Source organism: Pteropus vampyrus, unplaced genomic scaffold (assembly GCF_000151845.1).
Source record: "Pteropus vampyrus isolate Shadow unplaced genomic scaffold, Pvam_2.0 Scaffold482, whole genome shotgun sequence".
NCBI lineage: Eukaryota > Metazoa > Chordata > Mammalia > Chiroptera > Pteropodidae > Pteropus > Pteropus vampyrus.
In genome coordinates this window covers 221,487-237,296 of record NW_011889263.1, presented here as the reverse complement: position 1 = coordinate 237,296, position 15,810 = coordinate 221,487, and the positions used below count along the sequence as shown (strand labels likewise).

Here is a 15,810-nt window from a genome sequence, read left to right as displayed (position 1 = left end):
TGAACCTGACCTTGCAGGGCTGTGCCCACACCTGCCTTCAGCCAGGCTGGGTTCAAATGCCATTTAAGAGCTGTGATCCTCCTTGGCTTTTATCAGGAAAATGGGAATAGACAACCAAGCCAGATCACCATGCATGTTAAAAGGAAAAAAGTATGGGAAGCTCAGGGCCCAGTGAATGGTTACTACGATGGGCTTCTGGGCCTGGAAGAAGAGTCCAGTCTTATGGGAAAGAGAGTAGGGACCCAGTCTTGAACAGAACCAAGAACAGGGGCTTGAGATACATGCATAGTAGGCAAGTTCTGCCTCACCACAGGTTGGTAAGGCCACCTGTCCACCCTTAGAGGAGAAAGAAGGGTGATGGTTAGGCTGGGAGGCAGGTGTCAGGAGCAAGGCAATATTCCCAGGAGTGCAGTTTGATGCATGTGTGTCCAGGCAAGTGATTTTGCCACTCTGAGGCCCCATTTCCTTCCACAGAACAGGAGTAACATGCTCATTTAATCCAAAGACCCATTATTAATATTGCTATTCAGCCTAATACCCTCCAAGGTTACTCGTTTCAGCTTTGGAATTTTATCTATCCTCCCCAAGGCCCTGTATGGTCTTCTCTGACCTCATCTTCAACCCTCCTGGTTTACTCCACTCCAGGCACACTGGCTTCTCACTGTTCTTTAACAGGCTGATCTTGTTCTGGCCAGAGGAACTTTGCATGTGCTGTTGTTCCCTTCTGTCCAGAACACGGTTACCTCGGATTTTCTGAGGGTCAGGCTTCTTCAAATCTGGTCTCATTCAAGGTCCACTTTCCCAATCCATTCTCCAAAGCAGCTCATCTCCCCCATCCCATCACTACCACTTTGACCTGTTTTCTTTTTCTGGCACTTAACCACCATCTCCGAATCATGTTTCCTTGTTTATTATCTGTCTGCCTGCTGTGGTCCAAGCTGTCTCCAAGGCCCCGTTCAGAAGTTTACAAATGAATTAACGAACTGTCTGTTCTGCCCACCTTACCTGTGGCCTAGTTTCTCGGCCTGTGTTTTTCCTCGGCTGTTCTGGGGTCTTTCCGCTCCAAGACCAGCCTGACCCTCCGCCCCCGGAACGCACCAGCCGGCCGCCTACCCGCCCCAACTGCGGGGGAGGGAGCCCGCGCGAGGGCGTCAGCTGCGCCTGGTGGCCTGAGCAGCCACCCCGGCAGGACCAGACCTGGCAGTCGCCCCGCTCCCAGCCTGGCACCGGGCAGACAGGAGCCGCCCTTCCTGGGCGGGAGTGAGGGGGACCGCGGCAGCAACGACGCACAGGCTGCAGCAACCCCCCGCTCGGATCAGGTCAGACAGCGTGGGCGCGGTGGGGTCCTGGCGCCAGCCAGAGGGAGGCTCTGGGGTGGCTCCCGGAGCCCAGGAGCGCAGCCCGCCCACCGCGGATGCTCTGGACCCAGCCCTGGGGCTTTCCGGGCCCGGGCAGACGCCCGCCTGGGAAAATCCCGGCCCCTTTCCGGGCGCCGCGGCCCTGCCCGGCAGAGCGGGGGAGGGGATTCCCGGAATCTGCCCGGAGACCGCCGTCGCGTCACTGGACAGAATCCGCCCATATATGGACAGCGCTTCCGCTGCGTCAGCTGGGAAAGCCCCAGCGCGCGCGGCGGTACAGGGCCGCGCCTGCGCTCTGCGCGTCTCGCCCCCAGGCATCCTGCCCCAAGGTGCTGGGAGGTAGGGTCGCGTCCCCACCCTGGACTTTCCAACCCCCGGGATCAGAGGACTCGTGGAGGATTGGACGCTCGAGCTGGGGCTGCGAAGTACCTGGGCAGAACGAGCGAGGGGACACAGATACCGGAGCGAACAACAAACAGCAGTGGAGTGGGGGCAGTCCAGTATTCTCCTCCCTCCGCCCTCCCGGCTTGGAAAAAAAGGACAACAGAAATTAATAAAGAACAATTTTTTTTTTTACTTAAATAGATTCAATAAAAAGTCAGAACAACAAACGCACACACACAAACACATCTTAAAATAAACTCTTTAGAAGACCAAGTACGTGTTTCTTATCCACAGTATGGTGCAGAGTGGGGAGGGCAGGGGGCGGGGGTTCCCTCCCCAGAGTACCCTCGGGTTTGAGTACCGGGTGGCGGGGCCAGCTCCGCCGCGATCGCCCCCTTCTCCCCTCCCTGTTAAATACACAAATATATTATATTCAATATGAATCGAGTCTGTTTCCAGCAGAAAAAAAAGACATACAAAATACGAGGAAGGGGGCCTTGTAAACGTCGAGGTGGAAGGACTGGGCGCAGAGCGGGCGGGCAGGAGTCCAGTGTGGTTTTCGGCGCCCCTATGCCCCGGGGCGGGTGCCCACCGCCTGCCCCCTCGCCCCTTGGGAGGCGTGCGCCCAGCCGTCCAGGCTGGGGGAATGTCCGTACAGGAGAAGTGCTCAGAAGGCGTGTCCCTTGACCCCGAGCAGCAGCTGGCAGCCGTTGCTGACGTGGGTCATGACCTTCTGTTTGAGCTGGGCCACCTGCTCCCGGAGGAGGCCGGCAGTGCTCGAGAGCCCTGCGTTCTCTGCCTTGAGTGTCTTCACCTTGTCCTCTAGGCGCGCGATGCGCTCCAGCTTCCGCTTCCGGCACTTGGTGGCGGCCAGCCGGTTCCGCAGCCGCTTGCGCTCCACTTTGATGCGCTCCTGGTCTTCCATGTTGATGGGGGACACTGGCGGCGTGGCGTCGCGGCTGCGCGCCTCGGGCACGGTCTGCGGTTCCTCCTTGAAGGTGGAGGCGCCGCGGCCCAAGCCCAGCTGCGCCGGGTGGCCGCCGGCAAAGGGCGGCGCGTGTGGGAGGTAGCTGATGGTGGCCGTCGGGTACGAGCTCCCGGTCCCGACGGCGGCCCCGGCGCCTCCGGAAGGCGCAGAAGCTGGGGAATAGCTGCCGAGGGTGGTGTAGACGGGAGGCGGCTCCGGGCCGGCGTAGACACTTCCAGGCCCAGCCGAGGGTCCCCCGCTGGCACCCAGGGAGACGTTGGGGGGCGTCACGTGGTTCATCTTGTGCAGGTCGTCCAGGGCTTTGACAAAGCCGTCGGCGAAGCCCTCCTGCTCCTCGGTGACACCGCCCCCCGCGGCCCCCGCACCTCCACTGCTGCCACCCCCGCGGGGGTAAAAGTACTGTCCCGGGGGCGTGGGCGTCGTCGTGATCACGCCGTTGCTGTTGGGGACGATCAGGCGCTCCAGCTCTGATGAGGCGAGCTTGAGCGACGCGCCTGTGTCCGAGCCCTGGCCGGAAAAGTAGCTGCCTCCACCACTGCCCTCTGGGCCGGGGCCCCGCGCTCCGGGTCCTTTTAGACCTCGGTAGGGGTCGGCAAGGTTCAGCGCCAGGCTGGGTTTCAGGAGTTTGTAGTCGTGTAGAGAGAGGCCCGGGGCCCGGCCGTATCCCGCTGCTGCGTATGAGTCGTCGTGGTAGAAGGGCTGTTCCATTTTAGTGCACATCCGGGCGGTCCGAGCGGTCTGGGGGGGTCCCTGCGGGGCCGCCCCGGGCCTCGCTGCTGCGATTGGTGCTCTGTCTGCAGCGGTGGCTGGACTGGATGTCTGCACGCGCGGTCCCGAATACTGATAGCGGCCCGAAGAGGCCAGCCGGCCGCGGTGCGCGGAAGGTCTATGCGGCTTCTCGAGACCTTCTGCCCTTCTCTGGCGCGCTAGCTTTCTGGGTGTCGCTACCCCCAGCTCTCTGCTCTCTGCTCCCTGCTGGATCCGAAGGTGGCCTGCCGCGCTCAAGGTCCCAGCAGCTCAGCCGGAGCCACACGCCTTTATACCGCGATTGTAAGCTGCGGAAGTGCGCTCTGATTGGCCGTCGCGCGAGCCGGGCCCCCGCGCCCCCCTCCTAGAGCGTGGGGAAGGGGAGGAGGCGGCTCGCGTCACTGTCAGGAAGCGCGTGTCCTTGTAAACAGCGGCCACGGGCTGGGTGGCTTGGCGAGGCTGCAGGGGGAGGGGCTCAGGGGACCTCGGGGCGCGCGCGAGGAAGGGGATGCTGGGGCGGTCAGAGGCACACGGGAGAGGGGCTCCAGGGAGGACAATGATACCCCTGGAGTAGGCGATGAGGGACACGAGGAACTAGTACAGAGCAAGTGTGTGTGTGTGTGTGTGTGTGTGTGTGTGTGTGTGTACTTGTGTGTGCAGGAGGGGGGTGGTCCCAGGTTATACACAGAAAGGCTTGAGAAACCCAGAGTATCCGAGAGGGATTGGAGGGCTGAGAATACACTGGAAGACCCCATAAAAGAGAGACGATAGGGTTAAGCAGCGTAAATGGGAGACGTCTGACTCAGGAATTGAGTGAGGGTCCCGAGTACAGAGGGCCTGAGGAACTAGAATTTTCATGGGAGGGACCGAACCCAGGAAAAATGAGAAGATGGGGGGAGATGAAAAGGGTACACAGGAGGGGCTTCAGGATCCATTATGCAAGAAATGAGTAAGGGTCCTGGAGTCTATGGGAGAGACTGAAGATCCTCCATTGAAGGGAAGAGGAAAAAATTGGGTGAATATAGATATGCAGAAAGTGAGTGAGGGGGTACAATGAGCCAGAGAGATGTGGGGGAGGGAGAGGGGCTCCAGGGAGGACGATGATACCCTGGAGTAGGCGATGTCGGGGGGCACTGTCACAGGTTGGGGTCACTGGGGTCATCTGCGAAGCTCTGATGAAGGAGAATTATTGTTGAGGCACACCTTCAGAGCTGAGATGACAATGACAGAGGGCCCGGGTTGAGATGTGAGGCAAGGGGGTATCTGTGAAGGTCGTGGGGACTTGGACTACTGGGTCTTTCATGATTGGCGCACCCGTGATTGTGGGTAACGTCTAGGCTCCTGTATACCGTCTCCATCCAAAGCCCTCCCCCATTGACCCTGGGCTTGACGGACACCGTGTCGGCTTCTGGTGCCTGGACTCAGCCCGACGGCCGGGGTGCGGTCGACTCTAACCCCACTCCTTCCTTAGAAACAGGCCGGGGAAGAGCTCCGCGGCAGGAAGTGTGGCAACAGCCCTGGGGGAAGGAGCCCGGCCCTGCTTCCGTCACTCAGATCCTACGGGATCGTGCGCCCCGCCCTCGGCCCGGCCGGTTTCCGCGTCTCGGAAGAGGAACCTGGATGCGCGACCCCGGCGCAGAGCAGGGTGCGACCCCAGCCGCAGAGGCCTCCAGTCACTGTCTCCCCCGTCCAGCAATGGTTCAGCCCGCGGCTCCCGCGGATGATCTCCGAGGAAGGCGGTCGGGGACGATTCCATTGGCCCGACAGATGGGGGGGAAGTGGCAAGGCCTGGTCGTCACGGCAACAGGCCGGTATCAGAGTGCAGGCTGGGGGCGGGGTGGTCCCCGGAGTCTCTCGCCGACGCCCATATAAGGGCACAGGAAGGGGTGGGGCCTGCGCTGTCCCGGGCCCCCGAGCCAGCAGCCGGGAGCCCGGGTATCTCTGCCAGGTCCCAGGGCGCGCCCGGGCCCCCGGACGGCTAGTCCCGACCAGCCCCAGCCGCCGCCCCCAGGGCTCTCATGGCCGCCTGGCCAGGCCCCACCCAATGGCGCTGGGGCCGCGTCCTACCAGGCCCGGCCCGGCCCGACCCAGCCCAGCAGGTCCCCGCCTGCCCGAGGGCCTGGGTCGGACTTCGCCCCTGGACGGACCTGGCGCGGAGGGGGCGGGTCCATGCCTCGAGGCGCCCCCGGCTGCCTCCTTCCTTGGGGCGGGGTACCTTTCCTTTCTGTCGGGAGATCTAGGGCCCCTCCTCACAAACACACCTAGGGGCTGGGGTGCCCCCTCCCTCACTCATGCAGGCAAGGGCCCCTGACAACTGTTTTAGTCTGGGGGTTTCATCAACCATCCAGAATACCTAGTGGGGTTCCCTCCCTCTCCAGAGTATCTCCCTCATCGGAGGGCTCCCCTTCCCTCCTGTCAGAAGAGACCTGAAAATCCAAAGAGAGAATATAGGAGGAACCAGGAGACCCTCCCCCAGTAAGGATTGGGTGGCAATTTAGATGGTAAGGCTTCCAGTTAGACTTAAGGTGGGACTTCCAAACAGGATGTGAGCCACTAAAACAGGAGGTGAGAAGCTCAGTCTCTCTCTGAGAGGCGTCGGTCTGGAATGATGGAAGTTTCTTTAGGGTAGAGAGAGGCTGAGGATGAGGTTCGCCGTCTTTTGTAGGGAAGACAGAGCTCACCAAGGGTAGGGGAGAAAAGGAAAATGAAAGAGGCGAAAGAGAAACTGAACATGTGGGGGCAGGGGGAAGTCCAGCAGAGCGGTGGCATTGGGGAGGAAGGTCCCATGAGAAGCTGGGGTCGTCCCTGTCTTTGGTCTTTGGAGGTTCTTGTGACCCCTGGGTGCCCCCTCTTGTCCTCCCCTTGCTTAAACTGCTCCCCTCCCCCGCCCCAGGCTCTAGGGAGATTCCAGCGGCCGCTGAGTCTGGCCGGAAAGCTGCCAAGGCCTGTGTCTCCCGCCCAAGCTAATAACTGCAGCTGACATCTGGCCTGGGGCCCTGCGGGAGGGGGGAGCAGTGGGCAGGGTTGGGGGGCTGGGCAGGTCTGGCTAGAGGGCAGCATCTCATGAAGCCAACCTTCAGGTATCACTGGCCAAGAGGGCACAGTGAGTCAGCCCTGGCCAGTGCTGAGACTGGCTAGGCTGGGGGAGTCTTGGAGAGAGGTGAGCCAAGCCAGAGGGGGTCAAGATGGAGGGCAAGGACTCAGCAAGGAAAAGTGGGTGTACGGGGGCGGGAGTCAAGGCAGGGAGAGATGGCCAGAGAGACAAACCAGGGGCAGGGTTAGCGTCATGCAGACAGACAGCAAGACTCAGACACTTAAGATAGGCAGACAGACTGAGAAATAATTATTATTTTAATAGCTAACACTTACATGGCTCTTGCCATGGGCTAGGCACTCTTCTAAGTGGTTTATGTGGAGTAACTCATTGCCTGCTTCCAACTACCCAGTGAAATGCATGCTATGCCCCTCCACTTACCAGACAAGAAAACTGAGGCACAGGAAGGTAAAGAACTTGCCTAATGTCCCACAGCTGTAAGTGTTGGAGTTGAGAAGTGCCCCGAGCTGTCTGGCTCCAGAGCATTAGCCACTATACTGTAGATAATCATAGGTAGAGGGGGCTTTATGCAGTACCAACTGCATGCCAAGCTCTGCGGGCCCTTTCACAGAGGGTCTCCTTCAAGTTGGAGAGAAATGGAGTTGGGCACAGGCTGGGGGTACTGCTGGTTGGGGGGACAGGCCAGCATGTTGGAGTGGGGTCGGGTTGCTCCATACGCTCTGCAAGGGTGTTTGAACAGGGGGTGGGGATCAGGCCAGCAAGGGAGGGCGAGGGCGGGGGCCCAGCTGAGCTGGTACAGCAGGTTCCAGGCCCCTGCCAGTCTCACCCTTGTGGCCTGGGCACCACCCCCTCACGCCGCCCCACTGGCGCCAAGGCCCCTGTGAGGAGGGTGTGAGGATAACCCCCTCCCCCGCCTGGCCTGGGTGCCCAGATTGGCAGCTGGGAACTGCCCAGCCCCTGGGCTCCAGACCAGGACCTAGAGGAGCACTCTGTGCCCAGGCTTCCCCCATGCCCAGGGGCCCAGGGCTTGGTGGGGGATAAGGGGGAAGTTCACCCACCCCCACTCATGGGTCTCTCTGGGGCTTTTGGCCTTGACATGAGGGACTTCTCCTTCTCATAAATAGCCCGGTGACCCCCCCACCCCGGCCCGACTGACCAGTGTGGCCCTCACCAGGAAACTGGGCTGGGGGCTGCGTGTGAGTCAGCTAGTGGGCAGGCCAGGGCGAGAACCCACAAGTCATAGCACCCAACCTCTCGCGTCCCTGCCCTTGGGTGTGGACAGGCAGCTGGGCAGGAAGAGGCTGAGAATCACAGAGGCCCTCCCCCAGGAGCCCCTGGCCTGCCAGCCACCTCCCTCCCCCACCTCTGCGGTTTGGGGGGTCCCTCACCCCCTTTGCCAGAGAGGAAGCTGCTGGGTTTTCTTGGAAGCAGGAAGGAGAGGCTGTCTCCTCAGGCTGACTCAGCTGGGCATGAGGGTAGTTTCCCACAAAACTGCTTCTGTCTCCCCCACATACTGCTTGTGAGGTCCTGGGGGGCCTGAGCCTGGGTAAGAGTCTGTGTGCCCCCATTACAGGGGACATGCTGAGAATACAGGCCCATAGCCCACCGAGGACTGAGGGAGGACTGAGGCAGCTCAGCCAGGCCTCTGGGGAAGTGACAAACAGTAGGGAGGGAGGGAAGTGTGTGTGTTGGGGGGAGGGGGTGATGTTTGGAGAGAGGAAGTGCCAGGATCTTGGGGGAAGGGGGACAGAGACAGGCTGGGAAGCCCAGAGCCCAACAGCACCTCAGCAAGAACCAGGAGTGCATGTGTGTGGTGTGGTTGGCCTGTCAGGGCATGTGAGAGTGTGTGTGAGGCCTGTCTCCCCAATGCATGTGTCTGTGTTGGCCCCACCCTGCAGAGGTGTGTAAGACCTGTCTGCTTTGGGGGACAGGAGGGGGGATGGTGGATGAGTGTGTATGTAGGGTCTATGGAATAGGTTGCATATTGCTGACCTATATGCAGGTGTTGTTTTGGAGTTTGTATGGTTAACCTATTTGTGTCTGGTGTGTATGTATGTTCGTGTGTGTGAGGTCCATTGCTTGTGTGAGGTCTGTGTGTATAGGAGGTACGTGTGTGTGTGCGTGCACACCCAGGTGTCTCTGTGCCATCGTGTTTACAAATGTCTGACTATGGCCTCTCTGTGGCTGGTCTCTGTGTGTCTGTGAGTGCATGCATGCACACGTGCTAGCCAACAGGTTCTATCAAGGTGTCTCTGTGCCAATGTGTTTATGAATGTCTGACAATGGCCTGTCTGTGGCTGGTCTGTGTAAATTCTGTGGCTGGGTGTGTGTGTGTGTGTGTGTGTGTGTGTGTGTGTGTGTATGCGCACATGCACTAGCCAACAGGTTCTGTCAGGGTGTCTCTGTGCCAATGTGTTTATGAATGTCCGACTGTGGCCTGTCCTTGCCTCTCTGCTCGATGTGACTGCCTGGCTAGACCATATGAATATGTCAGTTTGTCTGTTTGCATTTGTCTCATCTGTTGGGGGTCTGACATGTGAATGCTACCAGTGAGGTAGTGTGTATCTGTAACTCTTGGTGTGCCTCATGGCCTTCTGAGTGTCTGCACAACTGTGGGGAGACTCTCGGTCATAGTGTGTATGTGTCCTCTCCACCCACCCTGTTATAGCTTTTTTTTCTCTTTTGCCTGAGTATCTTTTTGAGTTGATAATCTTGCTAGTATGTGTGTATGTGTTGCTTTCTCTTGTGTGTCAGGATTTGACAGTGTGTTCTGAACATGTCTCGTGCAGCTCTTGAGGCACTTGTGCTGAAAGTGACTGTCCCTTCTGAGTCTGTCAACATGCATGCATTGCCTGCTCCTATGTGACACAGTCGTCTGTGTACTTGTTCTGTGCGTTTCTGACCTGTCACATTTGTTTCAGCATGTGTGTGACGACCATGGTACTTGGTCAGCCAGGCTCTGTGCTTACCTAAATGTCTCTCTGTGCTTGTGTTTGGCAATGTGTCCATACTGCCTGTAAGCCCAGTTGATTTATCCATGTCACACACACCCTGCCTGCATGCTTCTGGCCTGTAGTTGGCTTTGTGTATTTGGCAGCATTTCAGTCTTGCTCCTGAGTCTGCCCTGTTACTGTGTTGGTGTGTGACAGCTTTTGCTGGGTTGTCTTGCCCAGATATGTGTCTGACCCTGTCAGTGTGTCCCTAGTTGGCAGTCTCTCTGTGGCCAGGGTGACAGGGGTTTGTGTGTCTGGACTGGCTCTCTCAGAGTGACTGTGTATGTGTACACTCCTTGCCACTCCCCCAAGTCTGGCCACCCTGGGCCATATTTACTCTGCCCCCAGCCGACTTCTGCCCTGCCCGGGGAGGGGCTGAGCCTCCAGTCTGGTCTGTCCGGCCGGCCGGCAGTCCACAGGATGTTCCCGAGACGCTGTCTCCGCCAACATCCCCTCCTTCCAGCCACCCTTGGGTCAGGACCCAAGCGTCCAGGGCAGCAAGGGGTGGGGCTGCAGCATTGGGGCCTTGTCAGGGCCCCGGAATGAGGGTGGGGGATGGGGAGGTGACGGGCCCAACAGGTTCCTCCTCATTCCTGCTCCGCCTCTCACTTCCTGGGTGCCCGCTGGGCCAGGGGGTGGATGGGATGAACCCCAAGGCCTCTGAGCACCTGGGAGGGGCACGGGCTAGCCAGCAAGGACTAGCTCCTGCTGGGCACCCTGACACCCTGGCCTGGGAAACAGGACAAGTCTGGGTCCTTCCATAGGCCACCCCTCTCTGTTCCTGTGTCCAGCTCTAGATGCAAAGCATCCCATCCATTATTCACCTAATCCCGCAACACCACAATGAGCAGGACACAATTACCCCCCACTTTCGGATGGGGAAACTGATACCCAGACAGTGATGAGAACAGAGGCAGGATTTGAAGCCAACTCTGTATGCTACCCAAGACCCCCACCCAGTTCACCAACCGCCTTCCTTTCCCTCTTTAAAATAATACATGTGGGGTGGAGTATGAACTCAGGCCCCCAGGAGGCCCGGCTCAAGGGGGCACCCAGCTTATTCTGAGTCAAAAGGGGCCCCTGGATGAAATGAATAAGAAAAACGGCTTTAACCGTTTCATCGCCAAGAAGGGCTCTGCCAAAACTTCCTGTGGGCTGGGGGGGGAGGGACTGGAGGCTGGGTTCCCGGAGGCCTGGGTGGGGGTAGGCCCTGCCTATTCAGGGATGGGGGAAACGCCTCTAGTGACCTTGGGGAGGGACTGGTAAGGGACGACACCGCCCCTGCTAGAGGGGGAGTCTTTCTCCCGGAGCACGAAGTCCCCAAGTCCCCATAACTTGGTTCACCCCCTTCCTGGAGGGGGTCTTAGAGTCCACATACCCCTCCCCAGGGGCCTGAGTCAGACACGGGGAAAGCCGCGAGGGGTGAGTCACGGGGGCGGTAAAGACGGAACGGGGTCGGCTGCGGCCAGGGGACCCCCGGGCCGGCCTGAGTCATGCACGCATCGGCCTCGCCGACCCCAGCCCCCTTCCCCCGAGACCGGGAGCGGGAACCGCATTGTCTGCAGATTACGGAGTGGAGGGGGAGCAGAAGAGGAGGGGAGAAAGCTCTCTCCAGATAGCGCGGGAAGCTCGGAAGCTCCTGTTCCCATAGTAACTGGGGGGGTGTCTCAGTTCAATCGGGGGGGGGGTTCCTCTCCTGGCAGGGACGGCCCCCAGGCGCCGGGGAAGCCCCCGCGCGCAACGTCGAGGGCCCACAAGTTTCAGGTCGGGCAGGAAGGGGTTAACGGCAGCCCCCTCCCGGGTTTCATCCGTGGCCCAGGACCGGGGTAGGGCGGGGCAGTGCCCCGAGCGCCCCGCCCCCGCGGCCGCCCACGCACGCTCGCACGCAGCTCGCACGCAGCTCGCCCATCCCCTGCTCCCCGCTCTTGCACGCACGACCGCGTCGGGCTCCACGCACACAGTGACCCCGTCGTTTCTCACGTCACGCACGACGCACGCGCCCCCGCAGCGCCGGGAAGGTCCCTCCCAGCTCAGAGCCCTGGGATGCTGGGCCTCACGCCTTCTGCGCATATCACCATCTCAGTGTGACTTTGACACTTCCCCACAATGTCACAAACTCTCCCACTGCCCACAGTATCACGGACACTGGATACACCTGCCACACCACGTTGGCACAAACCTTCACTAGTCCAGCCAGTCCTGCAGCGCATGCGGACAGGGTCACATGGATACATACAGAGACGCAGATACACAGACACACCGTTTGTGGTAAGGACACAGATAGGGCCGTCTTCATACACAGAGGTCATACATAGACACTCCAATTCGTCACCATCAAGCCTAAGAAAAAGTCTTGGACATCAAGACGTATGACAGTCATTCTGTCATATGGTCATCACAAACAGGATGCACAAAGTAGGGTCACAGACAAACCCAAAGGCCTCATACAAGGACATCCATATATTGTGAAGGGTACGTGGACAAACCAAGGACACACAGGGCAGGGTCACACTATCATAGAATGACACACAATGGAGAGAAAGGAGATGGTCAAACAGAAACACAACCTAAAGCCACATTGATTGTCACACACCTCTCACACAAAGAATGACACAAAGCAAGGTCTCATACAGAGAGCCTGTGCCCCAGTCCTGACAGTCCCCCACCCCACACCACCAAACCACACACAGATAGCCTCTTGCATAAATTTCCAGGGCCCCAAGACAGGTGGAGGTAGACACACACACCCATGTACACGCAATCACAGACCTACTATCTCACACATACATAAATGTGAGCGCACTTCACGTGGACTTAGATACACAGAAGGGAGGGGGTATAGGATGGATGCTCCTGGAGAGGGATGTCAGTGTCTGGAGTGAAAGGGCCTGTGCGGTCCCCCTGTGGTATGTGGCATGGTGTCCACCATATGGCTGTGGTCAGCCCTAGGGGAGGGGCGCCAGCCGTCAATTGTGTGAACTCAGGGTCCTCATCCCAGCCCTCAATGGCTGGGTCTCTGCCCAGATGTGAAGACTGGAGGGTGCAGGCGGGGGTCCAGCTGTGGCCGCAGGGAGGGGTTGAGTCACCCACTTCCCAGCAGTACTACCCAGGCTAGGCCCAATTGTTCCTGGAAACAGACAGGAGGGGGTGGGGTCCCCAAATCAGCTGGGGGTTGCTGGCCCAGACCTGTACTCTGTTTCTACAAAATGAGCACCTCCAGATCATCCCCAAAACTTGGAGCTCCCTCTACCAAAAATGAGAGTTCATGTCCTTCCCCCAAATAGAGGGTTCCTGTCTCAAAATGCCTGATTGTGACCCCTTCCTTTGAATTGAAGGTGCCGGGATACTCCAACAGCGTGACTCTATGCATACCATAATACAGATTACTGCTCTTCTCTGCCAACGTGGGAGATCCATTTCACCCCAAACATAAGATTCCTGCTGCCCCAAGTGGAGGGTTGTGGCTCCCCCCCAAATTAATGGCACCTGGACTTTTCCTTAAATATGGGGATTCAGGTCACCGATTATCTAGAACGCGCCCATAATATCACATCAACGATAGAACAATTCAAGTCCATGGTCCAAATATTTGGATTCCCAGATTCCTTCTCAACATCAAGATTCCTGCTGCTTTTGCAAACATTAGGGACACCACCCCAAATATTTGGTGATATCAGCATGTCCTCCAACATTGGGCAACCAGACCTTTTCACAGATATCCCCCCCACACACACTTTGTTCAGGAACAGCCTTAGTTTCCGGCTCACCTTCCCCTTCTACCTGGGGCCGGGGCGGCTCCGTTTCCCGCTGTTGGCAACACCCTCTCCTCCCGAGGGTGAGAGATCGGGGAGCCAGCGGCAGTGGTTCCCACGCCTGCCTGTCCGCCCGAAGGCAGCCCAGTCCGGAAGCTAGCACTGCCGCCCGGTCCTTATCCCTTCCCCCCTCCTCCTCCTCCCACCCGGTTCCCAGGGGCTGGAAGCTGACAACAACAAGTGAAGGGGATGTGGGGGTGTAGACGAGCCTCCGCGGTCCCCGCGTGCGTGTGTGCGGCTGCGCATGTTAATGGGCTGTACCCTGTGTATGGTAGTACAGTGACTGTGTTCTCTTGAGAAGCGGCTTGGGGGATGTTGCCATCCGGCCTAACCCGCTGCCGGGCTGGGTCGCCAGAGACAGACTCTGGGTTGGAGAGAGCAGCTCCCCTCCTCTCAGATCTAGACCCACCCCCAATGCAGAGCCTGCCTCTCCCTTAGGGTACAGCTAATAACCTCTAATTACTGCTCTTTACGTCTCTCGTCCCGCGGGGGGGGGGGGGGGGGGGGGGGGGGGAGGGGCTGCCCGGGAACTCGGCGTTAAAGCGCGCAAGCCTGGGCTTTATCCCTCTCCGTAAGGTCGGGTCCACCCAGAGCCTGTTTCCTCGCCTGCGAACCGGGAGTTCAAACACACTTGCCAGCTAGAGTCCTGGAGAGATTTCAACCGTCTGTATATTTAAATCACTTAGCTCAGGGACTGCATACTGTAGGCACTCAATAAATGGTGACAGCGATTTTATGGTTAACTACTCTTGTTAATCACTTTCCTTTGAGCCCTCTCCATCGCCCAGACGTGGTCTCAGACTCAATTCATCCTCTTGCCCCTATACCGCGTTCCTGCAGTCTGAGCGCCCCCTGGTGGGCCACGGGGACCTCGTCCTGGTTCTGAGGAGGACTCTGGCTCTGGGCTCGGGAAGAGGAAAGCGCAGGGAAAGCTCAGTGGAGGACGGATCCAGGCTGGGCAAGTGTGTCTGTCTGTCACCCAGAACATGTGTCTGGCTGAGTCTTCTTGCCCTCGACCTAGGACCACATTCATCTAGGGACCGTCCCCTTATCTACGCCGGGGCAAGACTCTCAAGTCACCTTCACCAGGAAGACTCCTTTAGGATCCCCCCTCCAAGTCCACGGAATGTGTTATGGCCTGCCACTCTCCCGTGCACATAAAGGCTCCAATCATAAGGTGATTAAACAGCAGAATTTCTTTTAGCCGAAGGGAAGAGACGTGAATTTCCCGTATAACAGGGTAGGATAGTTCCGCCTCGGGTGCTGAGAAACGGTCGTGAGGTCTCTCCTGCCCCCAAAAGAGCTGGGGGAGGAGGGATGCGCTAAACTGGCCCAGACTGACCCCTAGCGGCAAGGTGAGCGCCCGATCGCTGCCCGGATCCAAGATGGCAGCACTGGAGGCCTGAGCTGGCGCCCTGAGGAAATCACGTGTTCGGGGCGGGGCCTGCGCCTAGGGGGCGGAGCGGGGCGGTGCTCTAGGCTGAGCGGGAGGTCGCGGCTGCAGACGCTCACTGGTGGCAGATCTGGAGGCGGCTGCGGTAGCAGAGCTCCGCGGCCGTGGTCGAATCTGTTCGGGAGCCATGAGCGTGGACAAGGCCGAGTTATGCGGGTCTCTGCTCACCTGGGTAGGTTGGAGGCGGGGCCAGGGGCAGGTGTCCGTCCGCTCTTTTCGACTGGGATCCCAGGCCTTGGCTTGGTTCACTTTTCTGCCCTGGGGCTAGGAGGAGGAAGGGGGTTGTCGGCCTGCGGGGCCGTTGGACTCTGGCCTGAGCACCCGCTCCCGTCACGTGGCAGGTCTGCGTGGAAAGAACAGGTGAGGCCCCGCCCCTTCGTGGCTTGGTCACGTGGGGCGAGGGCACAGGTGAACTGGCCTGGTGACGCGGGCCTGTGGGGCCGAGGTGACTCGGTTCTGCCCTGGACTGGTCGCGCGGGGTTTGTGGGACAGAGGTAAAGTGAGGCCACGCCCCCTCCGGTCCCAGGTGAGCAGAGCCGGCTTGCTGGAGCAACAGGCCAGCTTTAGTCCAACCATGTAAAAAGTTCCTGGTGACTGGAAAAGTCTGCAAAAAGGGAGTGGTTCGTTGGTTCCAGACCCTGACGCTGTCCATTGTGCTTTCCTCTTCCCCACAGTTGCAGACGTTCCATGTCCCATCCCCCTGTACCCGCCCCCAGGAGCTGAGCAGTGGCCTGGCCATAGCCAATGTGCTGAACCAGATGTAAGTGGAGCAGAGGGGGAGGGTCCCCAAAGAGTCCCCCCAGCAGCTCATTTCATCTTCTTATCCCCAGAGACCCTTCCTGGTTCAATGAGGCATGGCTCCAGCGCATCTCAGAGGACCCAGGTCCCAACTGGAGGCTGAAGGTGACAGGTGGACTCGACTGGGGGACAGATTGAAGAGTTGATTAGGGAAGACTTAGCTAGACATGTTCTGGAGGATGGGTCAGTTAGACATTTGTTCTGAGTAATGGACAGACAGAC

General features: G+C 59.0%; 2 protein-coding genes across 2 annotated transcripts; one reads left to right on the top strand and one right to left on the bottom strand.

The window, feature by feature from the left end:
- Window positions 1-1,908: 1,908 nt before the first annotated feature.
- Window positions 1,909-3,759, bottom strand: JUNB (JunB proto-oncogene, AP-1 transcription factor subunit). The gene has a single exon (XM_011382527.2). The coding sequence runs from the start codon at window positions 3,448-3,450 to the stop codon at window positions 2,410-2,412; it is 1,041 nt and encodes a 346-aa protein (XP_011380829.1). The 5' UTR covers window positions 3,451-3,759; the 3' UTR covers window positions 1,909-2,409.
- Window positions 3,760-14,804: 11,045 nt separating this feature from the next.
- Window positions 14,805-15,804, top strand: LOC111732682 (protein Hook homolog 2-like). The gene is made up of 3 exons (XM_023524611.1): window positions 14,805-14,962; window positions 15,465-15,550; window positions 15,621-15,804. The coding sequence occupies exons 1-3, from the start codon at window positions 14,918-14,920 to the stop codon at window positions 15,724-15,726; spliced, it is 237 nt and encodes a 78-aa protein (XP_023380379.1). The 5' UTR covers window positions 14,805-14,917; the 3' UTR covers window positions 15,727-15,804.
- Window positions 15,805-15,810: the final 6 nt, after the last annotated feature.

Coding starts and splice junctions, on each gene's coding strand:
- JUNB (XM_011382527.2), bottom strand. CDS start 3,450: ATGTGCACTAAAATGGAACAGCCCTTCTACCACGACGACTCATACGCA.
- LOC111732682 (XM_023524611.1), top strand. CDS start 14,918: ATGAGCGTGGACAAGGCCGAGTTATGCGGGTCTCTGCTCACCTGG. Junction 14,963..15,464: donor GCGGGTCTCTGCTCACCTGG/GTAGGTTGGAGG, acceptor TCTTCCCCACAG/TTGCAGACGTTCCATGTCCC. Junction 15,551..15,620: donor GCCAATGTGCTGAACCAGAT/GTAAGTGGAGCA, acceptor TCTTATCCCCAG/AGACCCTTCCTGGTTCAATG.